At 38.8% G+C, this 20,017-nt stretch overlaps 1 protein-coding gene across 1 annotated transcript in view; it reads left to right on the top strand.

Moving 5' to 3' along the window:
• LOC126260314 (odorant receptor 43a-like) overlaps positions 1-20,017 on the top strand; it is an 81,806-nt gene that overhangs the window by 46,578 nt on the left and 15,211 nt on the right. The window contains exon 5 of the mRNA XM_049957639.1: positions 16,320-16,475. Coding sequence (XP_049813596.1) covers positions 16,320-16,475 — 156 coding nt within the window. The remainder of the gene's footprint in view (positions 1-16,319; positions 16,476-20,017) is intronic.

The raw sequence follows: 20,017 nt of genomic DNA, 5'->3' as shown, positions 1-20,017 counted from the left end.
GTGTGTATGATGCTGTTGCGACTTTCAATGATGGCAACATTGTAAGGTGCAAGGTATTTAGAAATATGGGAATGAAGATAGGTTCTAACATGGTACGAGCGATGCTTGCTTTAGACAAGGAACGCCTTCGGGCTGCAGACAGGGCTGTAAAGAGTCTAGAAATACAAGCAAGAGTAAACAGGAGGAGGAACAAGAGGAAGCTGGAGGAGGAGTTTGCAGAGGATGAAGATAATCCATCCTATGGACCTGGAATGCACTAAAAAGTTAATCCAATCTTTGTCGCTCGATTCTCAAAACTTTTATTTTCTCATACTAATTACATGTTTTCTAAGGATCTTCCAAACATATTTGTTTCAAACTTTCAGTAAATGTTACACAGTACCTTCTGCATAATTTAACACAGCCTTTTTCCAAAAAACTGTATATTTTTGAATATATAAATAAAAAAATTGCAAAAAAATGTTGTGAATTTTCATTACAATTGAAAAAAATCATCTTTAATAACTGAACTAAAATTTTGTAAAATCCCTGTGTTAAGTTGTAGCCCATATTCCAATAAATAATCTGTAAAAAGTTCAACTTCCTACCTCAAATACTTTGTGAGGAAAGATGTAATTTATAAGAGTTATTTTAACATTGCAAGTATAGGGCGTTCCGGAGCCCCTTAAAGAGACGCTCTGTGCATCGATATGTTTCATATTCCTGTTTGTCTTGTAATTTAGCGTAGTGATCTTCTGAAACCATAGAGGTACTTATGTATAACCCTAACGTTCATCTAGTATCCATAGCATGACTACAATTCGCCACATAGGAGGAAGCAATAGATTGGTTGACTCTTCTAGTAAGTTCTCGAATCTTAACAGTAGCCTACACCGTGTTGCAGAAAGCCTCTATTGCAGCGTCTGCCACTTGAGTTGGCTGAGCATCTCCGTGACGCTTTCGCAGTTACTAAAAGAAACTGTAACGAATCGTGCTACTCTACTTTGCATCGTCTCTATTTCCTTTATCAGTTCTATCTGTTTCTGTTTCAAGTATTGTTCGAATGTTGTTTTGTAACCTACTTCCACTGTTGATGGACTACGTTTCCTGACAATTTTTCCAATGAATCTCAGACTGGCATCTGTCTTACTCGCGATTAATTTTATGTGATCGTTCCACATCAGATCGCTCTGTATGCATTCTCCTAGATATTATATGGAAGGAAATGCTTCCAGTGATTGTTCTGCAATTTTATAATCATAAAATGAGAAGTCTTTCTGTATATTTGCAATACGTTATATCTGTTTATGTTGAGGGCCAATTGCCACTCCATGTACTAACAGCCGATCCTTTGCAGGTGCCGGCCGATCTGACCGAGCGGTTCTAGGCGCTTCAGTCTGCTTCAGACCGCTACGGTCGCAGGTTCGAATCCTGCCTCGGGCATGGATGTGTGTGATGTCCTTAGGTTAGTTACGTTTAAGTAGTTCTAAGTTATAGGGGACTGATGACCTCAGATGTTAAGTCCCATAGTGCTCAGAGCCATTTGAACCTTTGCAGGTTTTCCTGCATTTCGCTACAATTTTCTAGTGTCGCGACTCCTCTGTATGCAACAGCATCATAGGTGAAAAGCCTCAAGGGACTTCCTACGTTACTTACTAGGTCGTTTATACATAGTAAAGAAAAAAATGCCGCAATTGGTGTTCGGCATCCGATTCATCATCTTATTTCTAGACAAAAGTGTATCTAAAAAAACTTACAGCCGCCAATTGGTTTAATAGAAATACAATTTAAAAAACGAGGCCCTGCGTGCAGCATGGCCAAGAACAGGTAGCACAGATGTCCCTTTAGCTCAGCGTCGTGGGGCGTCCGCTCCAAACAAATAGACCGAACAATAACGAAGAAAATGAAACAAAAAAAAAAAAAAGGAGACGAGGCAACGGTGTGGGGAACGAATATGCAAACTCGCTGATGTTGGAGTTGCGTCCGCGCTAAGCATTTTCTTTTCATTGACGACCACTTTGTTTCTTCCATGATACAAATGAAGCCAAAAGAAAATAATAATGAATACAGTAATATGGTGTGTATCGAATGAGGTACAAAAATACAATAGGTGGGCTACACTAGATTACACATTATGCTACACACAGTTACCCCTTTCTGTACATTTGACGTGGAGATTTATCTTCACAGGGCCGATAAGTGTACGCACGAACGACGTTCGGTTTAGAGAAGACGTTCAAAGCGACCATCTTACATTTGCAAATACTTCGCCTCACGGTGGATCATATTTTGCTGGACCCTAAAAAACGGCCACTATTGCTGAAGTGTTAAACACGCGAGCTAATACGTCGTGTACATCCATGGGTAGAGTACTATAGACTTGTTGCTTTAAGGGTCCCCACAAACAAAAATCTAGTGAATTAAGGTGTGGAGAACGTGAAGGCCAGAACAATGGATTTCTGCGACTAATCCATTTCCCTAGAAACGCTTCGTTTTCATAGTTACGCACATTCATTCCAAAGTGTGGCGGTGCGCCGTCATGTCGAAACCACAGCTGTCGCCGCACACCACATGGAACGTTTTCTGTTGCGTCTGGCAAAGTATTGCAGAGAATTGTACGATACAGTGTCGTATTCAACTTGTCCGGCAGTAGGTAACGGTCCAAAGGCATTCCCACGATTCCAGTCCACAGGTTTCTGTCAAAGCGTACCTGAAAGCCACGTTCACGGATGACATGTGGGTTGTGTTCCGACCAAATATGGCTGTTGTGGAGGTTGCAAATAGCTTCACGAGTGAAGCTAGCTTCGTCAGTCCATTTCACATTATTTATAAAATGTTCCTTATCTCCTACTTGGCTTAAGCCATTCACAAAACTGTACTCGTCGAATAGGGTATTCTGGTCTCTGGTGTTGAGTTAACGCGTATTGAGATGGATGCAGTTCTTCATCTGGAACTGCGTTGCAATATCACAGGTACCTCGCTGAGGCGAATGGTGAACGGCTTCAAGAATCTCGTCCGCTGACTGTGGAGTATGTCTAGTCTTTGGACGACCTCTATCCATCACCTGTTGACAAAGGTTACCGGTTTTCGGAAGGCTTTGCTCCAGGAGACGAAAACCATTCTTATCGGAATGGCGCCTTTGAGAGTACTGTGAAGCAGACGCACGGCAGCAGCAACTTGGTTATTAGATGCACGCAACGTCAAAAGCATATCGATGCATTCTTCGTTTGTGTACTCCATCGAGAAGCCACCCTACATAAACTTGACAGTACCACTTATGGTTGTGCTCTGTGTGGTTAGCAGATTCATGCATGCATTTTAATGGAGCCCACTGTCTTGTGATGGGCTTTTATAATGGGACTAAATGATGTCCTGTTTATAAACGACGAAAACTAGGGAACTGACGTCTGAAAAAATAAAAAAAAAGTAAAGTGACGAGGATTCGAACCAAAGCTCCACGTGGATGTGGAATCGATGTTTCAGCACTCTACTCAGTGATCTTTTTCTTTCTTTTTTCTTTTTGCTCATTTTGTTCGTTGCATTTGTTCGGGACGGACGTCCAATGATACCCGTTCAAGTTCATCGTTGATCCTGATCCGTTCACTCAGTTTTTTTATTACACAGGACAGCTAGCCCTCTGACCGAACACGCTGAGTGCTAGAACGGCTGGCGAGGTAGTGCAGCCTGATACACTTTTCTCCATATATTTCGATGTGCTGCACGATGTGTCACTATTGCCAGCACCTTCTTTTCATGCATGTGTTTTCAAAATGCACCGGAAATAGTTTTGCTAGATACAATTTTGTCTTGAATCTGGATGAGGAATCGCATGCCGATCTGCAAGTCCGGTTAGTTTTACGTCTGAAGACTTCCCTTCGCTCAGGGTGACATGCTGTCTGCTGCTTGCTAGAAACTCTTCATTCAAGTCACACGGTTGTTCTTATATTCCATAAGCTCGTATTTAATTCGTCAGGCGGACGTGCAGAACTGTTTAGAATGCCTTTCGGAAGTCAAGAAACAGGGGTATCTACCCGGGTGCCTGTATCTACTGCTTTCCGTGTCTCTTGGACCAACAGAGCGTGTTCGGTTTCACACGATCGTTATTTTCGGAACCCATGTTGACTCCTACAGAGATTTTCGGTCTTCAGAAGTGTCATAAATCGCGAACATAAAACGTGTTCCAAACTTCTACAAGAGACCGACGTCAGGCCTATAGTTTTGTGCATTTGTTCGACGACTCTTCCTGAAAGCAGGAATGCCTGTGCTTTATTCCAGTAATTAGGAAAGTTTCACTCCTGAAGACACCTACAGTACACTGCTGGTAGAAGATGGCAAGTTCTTTGACAAATTCTGTGCAGAATCGAATTGGTATCCCGTCAGATCCAATGGCCTTTCCTCTGTTGAGCGATTTCATTTGCTTTTCTATCCTTTGGTCACTTATTTCGATATCTGTTGAAACAAGGCTGTCGAACTTCGGCGGGTATTTTCCATTCCTCACGACTTTGCTTCGCACTTACCTGTCTAAAGCGTATTGCACAATGCTTTTGAACTTTGTCCGTTGATCCTCAATATTGTTAGAGTCAGAGATGAAATTTTCGTGTTGACTGCTCAGATAATCTGATATCCGTTTCTTGTCGCTCTTGGTAAGCAGAAATACATTCCTGACTTTCCTATTTATAACCAAGTTCAGTGGTGCTGTAACGGCCTTATGATCACCGATTGCCTGTTCTACGCTGAGTCGAAAAGTTCAGGTATGTCACCAAATGTCTAAGAAGTCATGTGATGTCTTCACCGATGCAGTGTGCTTCTTCCGATGGAATAACTGTTCTTGTCACAAGATCAGAACCGTGATACAGTGGTTTGGGAAGCATGATAGTGAACTCATATTGATGTCTACGTCACCGAATCCACCCGATCTGAACCAGAAGAAACACATCTGGGACACTATCGGGTGACAGCTCCTGGCCCACAACCTCACGACCTGTTACTTACAGGAATTGCATGACCTGTACATAGACATCTGGTATCACATATCTCTGGAAACCTACCAAGGCATGCCTCACAGGCTCTTATGTACTGCGTTCTACAGATGGAACAACACGCTATTAAATAGTTGGTCATAGTCTCTTGGGCCGTCAGTGCTTGTCTCTGCACGAAAATAGACTGTCTAGTTTTATCTCCGCATCCCATCCTTAAATGATAATCGATGTGGCTTGCTTTGGTAAAGAAAACGTTCGTAATACGCCGAACTTTCTCACGGTGCATAGAGTAGCTCTATATGAGTTCATGAATGTGCTGCTTTCACAAAGTACACATACTCTGTTACAATACAGTGAAAGAAAATAAAACTAAGACGTTTATCCGACGTTTATCTAAAACTACATACAGCAAACTTTCAAATACAAAGAATAACAAACATTTCTTATGAACATCGAGATTACAATTTGTACAGATGTGTCAGTAGTGACATCTCAAAGAGAATAATCATAATCGAAATCTGTTTCATACCTTGAGAGGAAATAAACAAAAAAATATTAATCATTACATGTACGATGCATTCTGAAAATAGCCATAGGCAAACATTGTTATCAGTCTTCTTAGTTTTTACATGGGTATAAATGAATTACTCGTGTTGCAATGTCTGCAGAATGTATTTTGTTTTTGTATGCTCGAGTAAACGTGCATAAGGATACAGCGTAAAGGGAAGGAAAAGAAACGAGTGTGCATAACATTTTGCTGCTGTAGAAGAAAAAAAATTGTTACATTTGCCTGTCGTCTGTCAGTCACAAAATACGAAGCGAATGAAAAAGTTATAACGCAACCTTAACCTATGCATGTGCCAATTACTTATAATTACCCAAAATGCAAAATTCAAATGGTATCAAGAAGAGAACTTAATATCCACGAACAGGCATAATAAACATACAGAATGAAATAATTCAGAAATTATGTCTTTCCAATGAAATCGGTTAGCTATAGCTGAAAAAAGATGAAAATTTGTGTTAACCTGTGAATGAGAAAAAAATCCATTAGCACAAGCAAAGTCACAAATTCATCCAAGAAAGTACATGGAAATAAGCGTCCTCAGTCCTTCACGTTGCTATACACGGAGAAAAAAATGCATATTGTTGAAACAAAGTGTTTATCTTCCTGTAAATTCATAGACTCGCATTATCGTTTGATAACACCTTATCGTAAACCATCAGAAATACTTCCGATCAGAGAAACACACCAAAACACAATCAACAAAAGATACACCAAGGGTAAAATCATCACATAATCCCTAACATCAATATTCCATATCTCATATCATAAATGTCTGCATAATAATAATAAAAGGTTCATGATCCTTACTTCTTGTTATCTCATCATATCCTCACTTTAAAAAACCATAAATCATCGCTTTACATACTTTATCTATAATAAATCCTTATAAGTCTTCGATTCACATACGACATCAATAGTAAAGCTCTTACAGTCAATGAAGTAACCCTGGTTATGGCACAGTATTAATGTATCTCAGTGCAAGGCGCTGAAATTAAATATCTCCTCCGATTACTGACACAACATGCTATACTGTAGAAATATATATACCCTACCTGTTTTATCATTACTATCTGGAATTCATTTTTGCGTACTTCTATACGTTAGCCTGTAAGAGAAAGGGCATTACGACGCGCAAAATTCGATGTTATTGTTTCTCATGTTACTTTTGTCTTCTGTGATGCATTTGTCTTTAAAGAAAAAACATATTGCTGTCTTATTTTACGTAGCCTGTGTTTGTAAAATGATGCACTGTAAAGATCTGGGTCAGTTACCGTAGAACAGGTCATTGTATATGCCCTGTAACAAGCATTGTATCTATTTCATTTAAGTCATGACACAGTGAAAATAAACATACGACATGGCTTACACTTATAGTATTGTATGGTGGTAAAAGAACTGTTAATATTATGTGTACATAGACGTAAATAAAAGAAAAATGTAGAAAAACCTAACTAACTACGTACAACCTGTTGATGCTAAAAGAAAATGAAATATCTGTTGCCACAACCTGACCGTTATATATCGGTGTGTTGTTGACATCATTAGGAAAATAAGAAAAGCAAATAATTCTTGAATGAACGGTTTTTTATTGGTGATGTGATGAAGACCTCTCGAAGCTTTCGTTCTGAGTGTTTCAAGATGTACTGCGTTGGAATGTGGAATCCGTCGAATCCGAAAAGTTTTTTCATTAAGGAATGCAAATTTCTGACACTTGTTCTTTGCTTTACAAGAGGATGGATGTGCTCGAACTAAAACTTTTTCTCCAACTTCGAATTTCCTAGTGTGACTTACTATCTTTTGTGGCATTTTCCTCTTCTCAGCTGCCTTTGTTATATTAATAATTGCAATGTCAATTAGTTCACGATTATGTAAACATTGTGACATGGGAAAACAAACAAATTCGTTTATTTTATCTGGCAATTTTTATTCTTCAAAAGCAAATGTGACGAGAGCAAAGTTGAATCATTAAGAATTGAATGAATGGTGTTGTGAAAAACCTCAATATATCTGTCCCATTCAGTTTGTTGTTTGTGGCAACAAAGTCTACATAGTTTTCTTATCTCGTTCATTATTCTTTCACAAGGATTGGAGGAAGCGTGGCACCTGGAAATAAAAATGTGTTTAGTCTTTCTGTGTGCAATGTAGAGGTCCAAGTTGCGAAATGAAATTGTGGTCCATTGTCACATATAATCTTTTCTACATGTTCTACGCGTATTAAAAAAGATTCTTAGTGAATGCAGCTGAATCAGTTTTTAGCAGGAGCTCTTCGAAGGGAAACAAGTTTAGATGTTACCTCAACTGCAACGAATATGTACGAAAAACCTATTGTGCTCTTTGGAATAGGCCCGTAGAGGTCGACCATCGCTAGATGATGCAATTTAACGGGGATAATTGGGAAAAGTGGAGCCAAATATGATGTAATGGAAGATTTTACTTGCTGGCAGAGTTGGCGATTCGCCATAACGCGCCTAATTCTTTTTTTCCATATTTATGAAATAGGATGTTTGACGAAGTATGAGGAAACACTTTCTTGGTTCGTAATGCATATAGCTCAGATGTTTATACCATATGGATTTGTTGACAAGATCATCAGGAATAAAGAGAAGCCAAGTATTACTGTCGAGTTTTAAACGTCTGAAAAGGATGTCATTTCGTACCAATTAAAGATGTCTGATAATAGAATTTTCTTTGTTATGCCATCATTGTTTGCTATTCTTCCACGCTGGATCCCTGTCCTGATCTGTGGCAATATCTTTCAACGCAGAAGACACAAAGTTTTCAAACGGAACTTGCTGAATGTAAAGAAATTTGAAGTTTGATCGACAAAACCGTGTGAATGCAATCGTTTGTGAACCAGTCAGAGGTCTTCACAAAGCGTCAGCAACTAAATCTTGTGTGCCTGGAATATGGATGACAGTGAAATTGAATTCCTGTAGATAACTTTCCATCATCCCAGATGATCCTTTGAAAATTTAGCAGGCATGAGGAACTGAATTGCCCCATTGTCTGTATACACTTCCGTATGTTTTGCCATATAGGAAATAAGGAAATTTTTTAAAAGCCAAGACGAGTTATGTAATGAAATAATTTTTTTCTACTGGAGAAAATACACGACTGGCGAAGGCAATAGTCTTTGTAATGATCACTCCTTTTTCTTCTGTTTCCTGGAAGAGACACGTCAAGGGCCGTTTTGAAACTGTCTGTTGCAATACAAAAACCTTTGGAAAGATCTGAGCTTTTTTTTTTTTTTACAGAGGAGCATTCAACAAAGCGTGTTTCAAATTCAGAAATTCAGTTAGTGCCTGATCATTCCAGAACCAATTTGAGTTTTTACCACTTAGTTGACAAAGTCTTGGAATATCCAAAGCTGTATAAGTGGTGAAGGCATGGAACTTCATAGTTGTTTTTTAGCTGTGGGAACAGTGATGTCTTGGATAGCTTGAAGTTTATCTGGATCAGGTTCAACTTCGTCAACAGAGATGATCTGCCCTAAAAACTTAAGAGATGATTTTCCAAACACTGATTTACGTAGATTGATTGTAATACCGTGGCATCAGAAGGTATCCAGTCGGGCATTCAAAGTACTGTTGCTTTCATGTGCGAGCATGGATTCTAATTCTTGTTTCAGTTTGTCTCCATAAACAAAAGGTAACGAATAATGCTTTGAAGCAAAACTCTTAAGAGGTTTTACTTGGACTTCATACACAAATCCTCGTATAGTATCGGGTACTTTGTCAAAGACATGTGAATGTCAAACTTTGTGCGCATCTGGCTCACAAAAACAATAGTAGGACGCCCTGTAACTACATCTACCTCAAATTCTTGGGCAAATTCAGTACCAAGACCGATCTTACAACTATCTGAACTGAGACATTAATCTTTATTTATGTCCGGATGTGACGGAAGAGGAGACTCCGAATTAGCCTACTTCACACTCTCAAATATTGCCTGTGCTTGGGCGTCCCAATCGCAAAGAGTTATCTTACCAGTCATTGCGCATAGTCATGGTGTAGCCTAAGTACTCAAATACATTTTTTTTTAGAAATTGAATTAATTGCAAGAGTGCAGTTATCTGTTTCGTGGTATCTGTTTGTCTCAGTTTCCTTTAGACCAGGTAAAATCCCTGATGCAGTCAAAAGGTGTCCAAGAAATTTCACTTGTCTCCTACCAAACTCTGATTTTCCAGATTCACAGTGACACCATACGTTTTGAAAGTACTCGAAAATCTGTCAAAACCCTCATTACGTGCTTCCCAGCTATCTTCAGCAATTAACATATCATCAATGTAGACAGTTAATTTCTTTCTTAAATCTGGAGGAATAGTATCAAATCTCTGATAAACGCAGCCAGTCAAATTCCACCTGAGTGGTAACTTGCAGAATTGATAGCAAAAGCCGTAAAACGAGAATCGCGTGAATTTTCAACATAAAGGATGAAATCTAATCTGCCAGCAGCTCTCATTTTATTTAATGGGAGACAGAAACCTAATACTATGAATTTTTTCAAAAATTCATCTGTTGCCTATGATCTATCAATCTTAGGTGCAATGATTGTTTTAATCTCTCTAGAATCCGCACCAACCTAATATGATGTCCCTTCTTAGGCACCATAACACACAATTAACATACAAACTGAGAGGGAATACAGTCTCACAATGCTGCAGCATTTATTCAGTTCACTCTCTGATTTATAAATGATTAGTATTTGATACAACCTGACAAACAATCTCTTGTATTCATTAACTTTGTACCAGGATGTTCAGAAAAGACAGGAGAATAGCGTCGCAGTACACTAATCAAGTTTCCTTTCACTTCTTCAACTGGCTCCTCAATTGAGTCAACCATATTTCTTGTAAAGTACAAACATTTTGTTGGCAATCTAGTAATAGAATTGTGCTAGCACTACCCTCACTCACAACAGGCTGTGATTAAAAAAAAGGTCTGGTGAGAATTTTAAGACAATGGTTTCGACTCTTCTTCCTAAATGTACATTCATTAAAACTCCAAAATCGCCTCAATCATCAACTTCCTCACGAACACGAATCCTGGGCGACGTGTTATCCAGTCTTGTCAATAACCTGAGCTATATCTAAAGAAAACGGTTCTAAGAGATCTACTTTGAGAACCTTTGCCTGGGAATTTATCTGAACATTTTACTTGGGAAAACGTAATGAACTGCATTTTGATTATTTTAGGCTGAAAGAACCCGTTTCACTAACGAAGTTATTTAAGTGAACTTTGTCAGAATCTTGTAATCAACCGCAAAAGTATGAGTATAGCAAAATCCTGTAATCACTTTGCAAACAATAGTGGAATAGTCTGTAATATTGTTCAATTATTACTACGAAAAACAAATTACTCATAAACAGTCATTCTGTAATATGACGATCTACAGACTGTAAACGTCATTTTCGTAGTTGGTCAACTATCAGATTTGAAGTATCCACCGAAAGGAAAGAAATTACAATCGAAAGTTTTTAAATTGATTTCTGAGTCTTTGTAGACAGAAAACTTTGCGTTGTAGCTCATCAATGCATAGGCGTTGCTAAGTGAAGTCGTTAGCTTAGTTAAATTAGATCCTCGGAGATAAAATATACCCGTCTTCTTACCTGGTACGTGATCCAATCGGCGACAGTGCTATCCTTCCATTTCCCTTTCAGCATATGTTGGTCGGTAGCAATTGTTGATGCTGTTTGGATTACAATTTGAAACTGCGCACCAATAACATTTTTTACACACACTCTACAATTTTTAACATCATGACACACGGACTGAAACAATAAAAAATTCACTTTAACTCGCCAATCGTGAAGTTAGTTCGTCCGCTTTTCAGCAAGCGAATATGTTTGCGAATTCGCAGTTTGGCAAACCAGTTTCACATGTAGTTAACAGTTTAATGGTTTCTGTAGCGACGGTTAACAATTAAATGCGAGCGGAAATCCATTCTGTTGCAAGCGGAACAAGAGCCTTGAAAAGTACATTGGGTTCTGCAACTCGCTTCGCTGCAAAACAATTTGGTTCTAATGACAAGCACTGTCCACTCACATATAAATTGTCGCTGCAGTTTGTAACACAACGAAGCTCGTAGTATGCAAAATGTTTCACATGTTCTTTCATAACGTTCACGTCAATGACTAGTCATAACCGCATCCGAAACATAAGAGCTCCACAGTATATTTTGTGTGTCATTTTTATCGGCTGCGGTACTAACACGTTACACACATACACGTGCTCACTTCCCACTGCAGACACATTGACTCTGTGTGTTCGACTGCGGCTATCGATATCACTCTTGCATCACAGTTCTACACATCACATTCAGCTTTATATGTTGCATTTAAAAATATATATACCAAAGAAGGTCAAGAAAAATTGAAATTTTTCGTACTAAAAAATAAGAATAAACATATTAGTAAGAGCTTCGTATTGTAACATAAATAAAGAAAGACATAGTTGTATTTCACACTACAGGATAAAACAAAAAAATGGGCTGAAGCACCAAAGATATATGCATAGGGTGAACAGAAGTGAAAGAAAAGCAAAAAAAAAAAAAAATTATCGCTTGCAGTTAGCATTGTCTTAACGCCTAACAACGAAATTCAGTACCCATATGTCTCTTCACCTGTACTCTTTTCCAACAATTGCTCCTTTCAGCTTAGTTACCTTAAATGTGATGCTCATCTACTTACACAGAAACCGGACTACTCGTATCCAGAACACAAGACAAAATAATTCAGTTAACATATATTCGAAGCACTGGACTCAGCAAATAATTTACATTTTTCTATTCCTCACTAAGGAAAGGTTCTCTCACATCTTCAAAATTCAGCATGTTCACTTGTTCATAGCTTTTGTTTGTCATATTTGCAGCAGCCAAGTTAGCTGTGGACAGCATTTGTCAATCAGATGGTTGAAGGCTCTCTGCACACACGTCGTTTCATGGTTCAGTAGATCGCGTCTCCGTAGTATACGGACCTGAATTTCTATCTTTCCAGTGACCACCTCTGATATTTCCCCTACTTCCTCGATTTTGACCAAATCGTCTACCATTCCAGCCATCTCTGCCTCTTCTAAAACCGTTACTCTCATACGATCAGGCATATCGAGCTGATATCTCGACCATTTCCACAGCTATCGTGACGTGAATTGGGATCTTAATTATGACTCTTATGTGACCTGAGATGAGGATAAGACAACTGATTATCATTCCTTCAATGACTGCTCTCATCACTGCTATCATATTCCAACTCGTGCAGTTTGAAATTCTTTTAAATCATCTTTAACACGGTCGGCATGAATAATTCGTTGGAAATGTGAAGGATGTTTTTTAAGACAAATTCGAATCAACAAGACTTACACAAATTAATTTTTCAGCTACATATGTTCAAAGAAAAATGCAGTTTTATTCACAACAGAATGATTGAAATTTTGCACAATTAGAATACCATGTTTGACTACGTTGTACTGCCTCAGACCAATATGCAAACAAGAACAAATGTCTAAACTCCTCGTAAAATTCACATTTCCTAACCATAATACGCTTTGCATGGTATGCTTATCTCCCAAATAACCACATATCAATTAAATTTTATGAGCAGCTGGCCATGTTAGTGGGAGTGAAATATCAAATTGCTCTAACCAAGCACAAGGATGACTACTATTTGATGTATTTATAAACACTAGAAGCTTTCTAACAGATACTAAATGATTACGGTCAAAATTAGATAAGCTTTCACAATTTGCGGTCTCATATTTGAAATGACTGTGACTACAATGGATTCTCCTCCCTTCATAACACAGGATCCGGGTTATCTTCATGGCCCAACTTCTCATTATCATCATTGTCATGACTACAAAGATGTCCTTCAGCAATACCTGTCAGATCTATAACTACATTTTATTTTCTACTATTTGAAAGTAATGAAGTATATACCCTCTGACACAGATCGTATTGCTGGTCTATCAGCATCAAGTTATTTCTTCTATTAAATAAAAACTGTCGAAAAACGAGCATATGTTTGACATTTAATGTATATCTGTCTCCGCTGTAAACATTGTACATACCATCCAAAAAAACCAGAGTGCAGAGTTTTGTGGATTTGTCATAAAATAAAGAAGGCAGACACATTAACAAATCACAACAAGAGTCTGCTGTCACACATTTCTAAATCTAGAGCAGAACGTAATAAAGTAAATTAATCATTCAATCTGTGTGTCACAATAGTTGAGCACAACAAAAATATTGTTGAGATCAATAAAAAAGGATTTCAGCATTCCTTTGTAAACCAGTCATGTTGCAGGCTGTCCTATTAACTTCCACTTCAAATACAAATCGTATTGATTATCTAATGTCTCTCTCTGATAATTAATAAAGATAAGACTTCCAGCCCACACTGTACATAAATTAGGATCCTTTTGTACTGAGCTGATCTCCATAGTTAGCAACAAGATATAAGTAATCGCATGACAGAAGATCCGTGCATGAAAACTGGAAAGTGGCACAGATCATACCAATATTCAAGAAAGAAAACAGGAGTAACCCGCTGAATTATAGACGCATATCACTGACGTCCATTTGCATTAGGATTTTGGAACATATGTATTGCGTTCGAAAATTGTGAAATACCTCGAAGAAAACGATCTACTGAGACATAATCATCTGGGGTTCAAAAAATATCGTTCCTATGAAACACAACTAGCTCTTTATTCACACAAAAAAAAAATGAGTGCTATCGATAGGGAATCTCAAACTGATTCCGTATTTCTAGGTTCCCAGGAGGCTTTTAACACCGTTTCTCACAAGCAGCTTCTAAACAAACTGTCTCTGGAGCATCACTTCAGTTGCGTGAGTGAATTCGTGATTTCCTGTCAGGAAGGTCACATTTGGTAATAAAGGACGAAAACCATCGATTGAAGCAAAAGTGATATCTTTTGTTCCCCAAGAAAGCCTAATAACTCCTTTGTTGTTCCTGCCTACATAAATGGTTTATGAGACAGTCTCAGCAGCCCGCTTAAATTGTTTATTGGTGATGCTGTCATTTACCGTCATATGAAGTCATCAGAAGAACAAAACCAACTGCAAAATAATTTAAACAAGATATCTGTAGAATGAGAAAAGTGTCAAATGACTTTAAATAACGAAATGTGTGAGCTCACCCACGTGAGTGCCAAAAGATATCAGTTAAAACTCGGTTACAAAAAATTACACAAATCTAGGGTTACCAGATTTCGGAATGCCAAAAAGAGGACATTTTCGATATTTTAGGATGAAAAAAGAGGAAATTCTCTATTTCTTAAATTTATTACATAAGAAAAAAAATAAAAACATTACACACATGTCACACACCTACGTTTTTTTTCATTTGACTGATTCTTTCCTTTTCTTGACACAAATATTTAAAAAAGTTCTTGCAATTCAAATTTCTAAAATTAAATTTCACCATTGCAATCCGCTTTACAGTGTCAATAGTGACTTTATTTCTCTCCTTCGTCCACTGTGCCCCTATTATGGACACCAACGTCTACACACAAGCATTATGGGCTGACAACGCGAAGAAGAATTGTGCAATTTTAATTAACTCGCTAAACTGTTCCTCACTGCTACACAACTCGACAAGTTCGCTAAAAACACGTGTGTCACACAAAAACAAACAGCACGTAGACAATCACAGCTATGTTTTGACCATAGATACTACCTATGGTCGAAGCAGCTATCTCGAAGGTAAAAAGATACATAATTTGTATGCAATACAAATCGATATTTTCGATTTTGTGAGTGTAACAGATCGAATTTAAGCTAATAACAAATGATGCAGTTCAATGACCGCAGTAAAAAGTACATAAATTGTTGACGATACGACATGAAAACAAAAATCAAAAGATCTTCATTCCCAAAACCAAAAAAATGCGGACGTTAACAGAAATCGCAAAAATGTATGCGGACGCTACATTTCACGCCGAAAATGAGTAAATGTTCGCGTAAATGCGGACGTCTGGTAACCCTACACATATCTGAAAGCTGTCCATTCAACTAAATACTTAGGAATTAGAGTTACCTACAACATAAACTGGAACAATCACATAGATAACGTTGTGGACAACGCGAACCAAAGAATTTGTTTTATTGGCAGAACACTTACGAGATGTAGAGGTCTGCTAAAGAGACAGCCTAAACTACTCTGTCCTCTTGTGGAGTACTACCGTACTCTGCATTGTGGTATCCGTAGCAGATAGAACTGACGGAGGACCTCGGAAATGTTAAAAAAAAGGTATGTATTATCGCGAAATAGGGGAGAGAGTGTCACGGATATTATACGCGAGATGGAGTGGCAACCATTAAAACACAGGCGTTTTTCGACGAACCGACATCTTTTCGCGAAATTACAGTCGCATTTTTGTCCTCCGAGTGCGACAACATTTTACTGACGCCACCCTACATAAAGAGAATCGATCAACATAATAAATCAAGAGAAATCAGAGCTCACAGGGAAAGAAGAGTTCGTTCTTCCCGCTCGCTATTCGACAGTGAAACGATAGAGAAATGGTCTGAAGATTGTTCGATGAGCCCTTTGCCGGGCAATTAAGTATGAGTTGGAGGGCAGTCATGTAGATGTAGATGTAAATGTACATGTAGTAGTTTATCATAAATACATACCATATAATATACTTAAACCTATTAGTTTTTTAATAGAACTGTGAAGGGTTACCATGGACTTGGTGTGTTGGACAGTTAATGAGGCACTGACTAGAGCTTCGTGTTTCCGGCTGTTTACACGTTATGCTTCGTGTACGCAGGGGGAGGCAGTGTCGGGTGCGGTGTACAGCTGTGCGTGGCCCGAGAGCGGCTGCCGACTGCAGCGGTCCCTTCTGCTGGTTATGTGCCGAGCGCAGAGGCCGCTGGAGCTCACCGCCGGCCGCATGTTCCCCATCAACAGGGCCACCTTCCTGTCGGTAAGCACCATGGAGGTGGAATAAGGGGAGATGGCGCTACAGACTTACGCTGTACGTTGTTTTGAAGCCAGTGGGCGGGTCCTGCCGCCATCTTGGATCCCCAAAAACATTAGCAGACGAGTGTTTACAATTTCTTCTTGTTCGTTATTTCTGTCGTGTGCACGCGATATTTGTTTTATATAGTAAATGCTACACTGTTTCAGTGAACAACACAGCATAAGGAACGCAACTTCAAACGTTTTTCTGATCTTAAATGCGTATTCGATACAGTAATGTTGTTGTTGTGGTCTTCAGTCCTGAGACTGGTATGATGCAGCTCTCCATGCTACTCTATTCTGTGCAAGATTCTTCATCTACCTGTAACCACCTCAACTTACATCCTTCTGAATCTGCTTAGTGTATTCATCTCTTGGCCTCCCTCTACGATTTTTACCCTCCACGCTGCCCTCAAATACTAAATTGGCGAGCCCTTGATGCCTCAGAACATGTCCTATCAACCGATCCCTTCTTCTAGTCAAGTTGTGCTACAAATTTCTCTTCTCCCCTGTTCTATTCAATACCTCCTCATTAGTTATGTAATCTACCCATCTAATCTTCAGCACTCTTCAGTAGCACCACATTTCGAAAGCTTCTATTCTCTTCTCGTCCAAACTATTTATCGTCCACGTTTCACTTCCATACATGGCTACACTCCATACAAATACTTTCAGAAACGACTTCCTGACACTTAAATCTATACTCGATGTTAACAAATTTCTCTTCTTCAGAAACGCTTTCCTTGCCATTGCCAGTCTACATTTTATATCCTCTCTACTTCGACCATCATCAGTTATTTTGCTCCCCAAATAGCAAAACTCCGTTACTACTTTAAGCGTCTCATTTCCTAATTTAATTCCCGCAGCATCACCCGATTTAATTCGACTACGTTCCATTATCCTCGTTTTGCTTTTGTTGATGTTCATCTTATATCCTCCATTCAAGACACTGTCCATTCCGTTCAGTTGCTCTTCCAGGTCCTTTGCTGTCTCTGACAGAATTACAATGTCATCGGCGAACCTCAAAGTTTTTATTTCTTCTCCATGGATATTAATACCTATTCCGAATTTTTCTTTTGTTTCCTTCACAGCTTGCTCAATATACAGATCGAATAATATCGGGGAGAGGCTACAACCCTGTCACACTCCCTTCCCAACCACTGCTTCCCTTTCGTGCCCCTCGACTCTTATAACTGCCATCTGGTTTCTGTACAAATTGTAAATAGCCTTTCGCTCCCTGTATTTTAACCTTCCACCTTCAGAATTTGAAAGAGAGTATTCCAGTCAACATTGTCAAACGCTTTCTCTAAGTCTACAAATGCTAGAAACGTAAGTTTGCCTTTCCTTAATCTAGCTTCTAAGATAAGTCGTAGGGTCAGTATTGCCTCACGTGTTCCAATATTTCTACGGAATCCAAACTGATCTTCCCCGAGGTTGGCTTCTACCAGTTTTTCCATTCGTCTGTAAAGAATTCGCGTTAGTATTTTGCAGCTGTGACTTATTAAACTGATAGTTCGGTATTTTTCACATCTGTCAACACCTGCTTTCTTTGGGATTGGGATTATTATATTCTTCTTGAATTCTGAGGGTATTTCGCCTGTCTCATGCATCTTTCTCACCAGATGGTAGAGTTTTGTCAAGGCTGGCTATCCCAAGGCTGTCAGTATTTCTAATGGAATGTTGTCTACTCCCGGGGCCTTGTTTCGACTCAGGTCTTTCAGTGCTCTGTCAAACTCTTCACGCAGTATAATATCTCCCATTTCATCTTCATCTACATCCTTTTCCATTTCCATTATATTGTTCTCAAGTAGATCGCCCTTGTATAGACGCTCTAATACTCCTTCCACCTTTCTGCTTTCCCTTCTTTGCTTAGAACTGGGTTTCCATCTGAGCTCTTGATATTCATACGGGGGAGTAATACGACGCGAAAATATGACGCTTTTGGCCTCAGTACTGTAATTCCTTTTTGTTTATACATTTCTAATGACCGAGAAGAGAAGTATGTGCTATGAAAACCGTGCTTTCGTAATCCGTTTCTATTCACTTTCACTGTGTTTGTGTCGATAATTGATAAAGCCAGAACTCAAAAAGCAATGACTGATAGTTTAGAGGCACCGATTTGTATTCGTTGCATTTTCAAGTCAAATGCAAATTTTAAATGTTCAAGTTTGCAAGAAACTTGCTGTGTCGCATAGATGTATGCAGGGATGATATAAACAAGCTAGCTGTCATGTCAACAAAGTGAAAGATTCGTTAAATTACGAAGGAAAAGAACTGAATTTAAGATTGTCAGGCCAATCGTAGTTTACACATCCGCTTTGTTTTTAAATTGTTCTTACCAAGTGACATTCAGTGTGGCAAATAACAGCAGTTTACAGGGTAACACGACAGCACAGTGATTAATGTAATGATGTAAATAGCCTGGACTTAGATAGGGAACTTTGCTTTAACAAAATATATGTAACCCTTTAAGTACTTATAATTTAATCTCTGTAACAGGTGTTCTACACATTATACTGAAGATTTAATCAACTATAAGTAGTTACATCACTTTTATATTAAATTATCGGATTTTAAAATATTAGTCCCCAGTTCCAGGATATTTCTTGCCAGGACTTTTCAGTTACTTAGGAATAACCAAACAATGAAAACCAAGTGTATTGCTCACCTCCAGAGAGCTCTTCGCGTTGGACTGATAGGAAATCTAAAGTCAAATCACTGAAATAAAACCATACTGCAAAACTTTACAGTGCATCAGAATTTCAAGTATATATAAGAAAATAGTGCTTAAATAAGTCTACTTACGAATGAAATGTGATTTGTTTAAACTTTAGACTACAATCAGAACGATTAGTACACCCGTAAGCGACGCAAGCCGGCATTTTTGTATCAAAACACTTCACGACTACACGGAATCAAATCACCAGAAGCAAATGTTTTGGGGTAGCTAACATGGCGGATCTTCACTGCGGTCAGCTTCACGTTTGTGACGTCATGACAATCCCTCTGATTTTTACCTCCATGGTAAGCACACAGCTGCCTGGAGTCTTAGGCCAGTTACTGGATGCAAGGTTGCAAAACTCCACGGTGTGCGGATGTGAAATCGTACTGGAATGATGGAACGCCCAGGCTCTAACACACACCTGTTTATGGTGAAGGTTGCATAAATCGAGCAAATTTTTTACAAGTGGGTGGAGCAGTTCAAAAATGGTCGCAACTCAGTGACAGACGAACCCCGATCTGGCCGACCAGTTGCAGTTTCAACTTCCTCAATTGAAAGTCGAGTTGATGACATTGTTCGTGCCAACCGCCGTGTGACTGTGGAAATAATAGTTGATAAAGTTCAAGTTAGTACTGGTACAGTTTATAACATTATCTGTAACAATCTGAAGTACCGTAAAATATGTGCAAGATGGATCCCAAAGGAGTTGACGTGGCTACACTAGGAAACAAGGTTGAGAGTGTGCACAGAGCTAAAGCAACGTTATAAAAGAGAAGGTGAGCACT

Source organism: Schistocerca nitens, chromosome 5 (genome assembly GCF_023898315.1).
Source record: "Schistocerca nitens isolate TAMUIC-IGC-003100 chromosome 5, iqSchNite1.1, whole genome shotgun sequence".
NCBI classification, from domain to species: domain Eukaryota; kingdom Metazoa; phylum Arthropoda; class Insecta; order Orthoptera; family Acrididae; genus Schistocerca; species Schistocerca nitens.
This window is presented reverse-complemented; position numbering and strand designations above follow the sequence as displayed.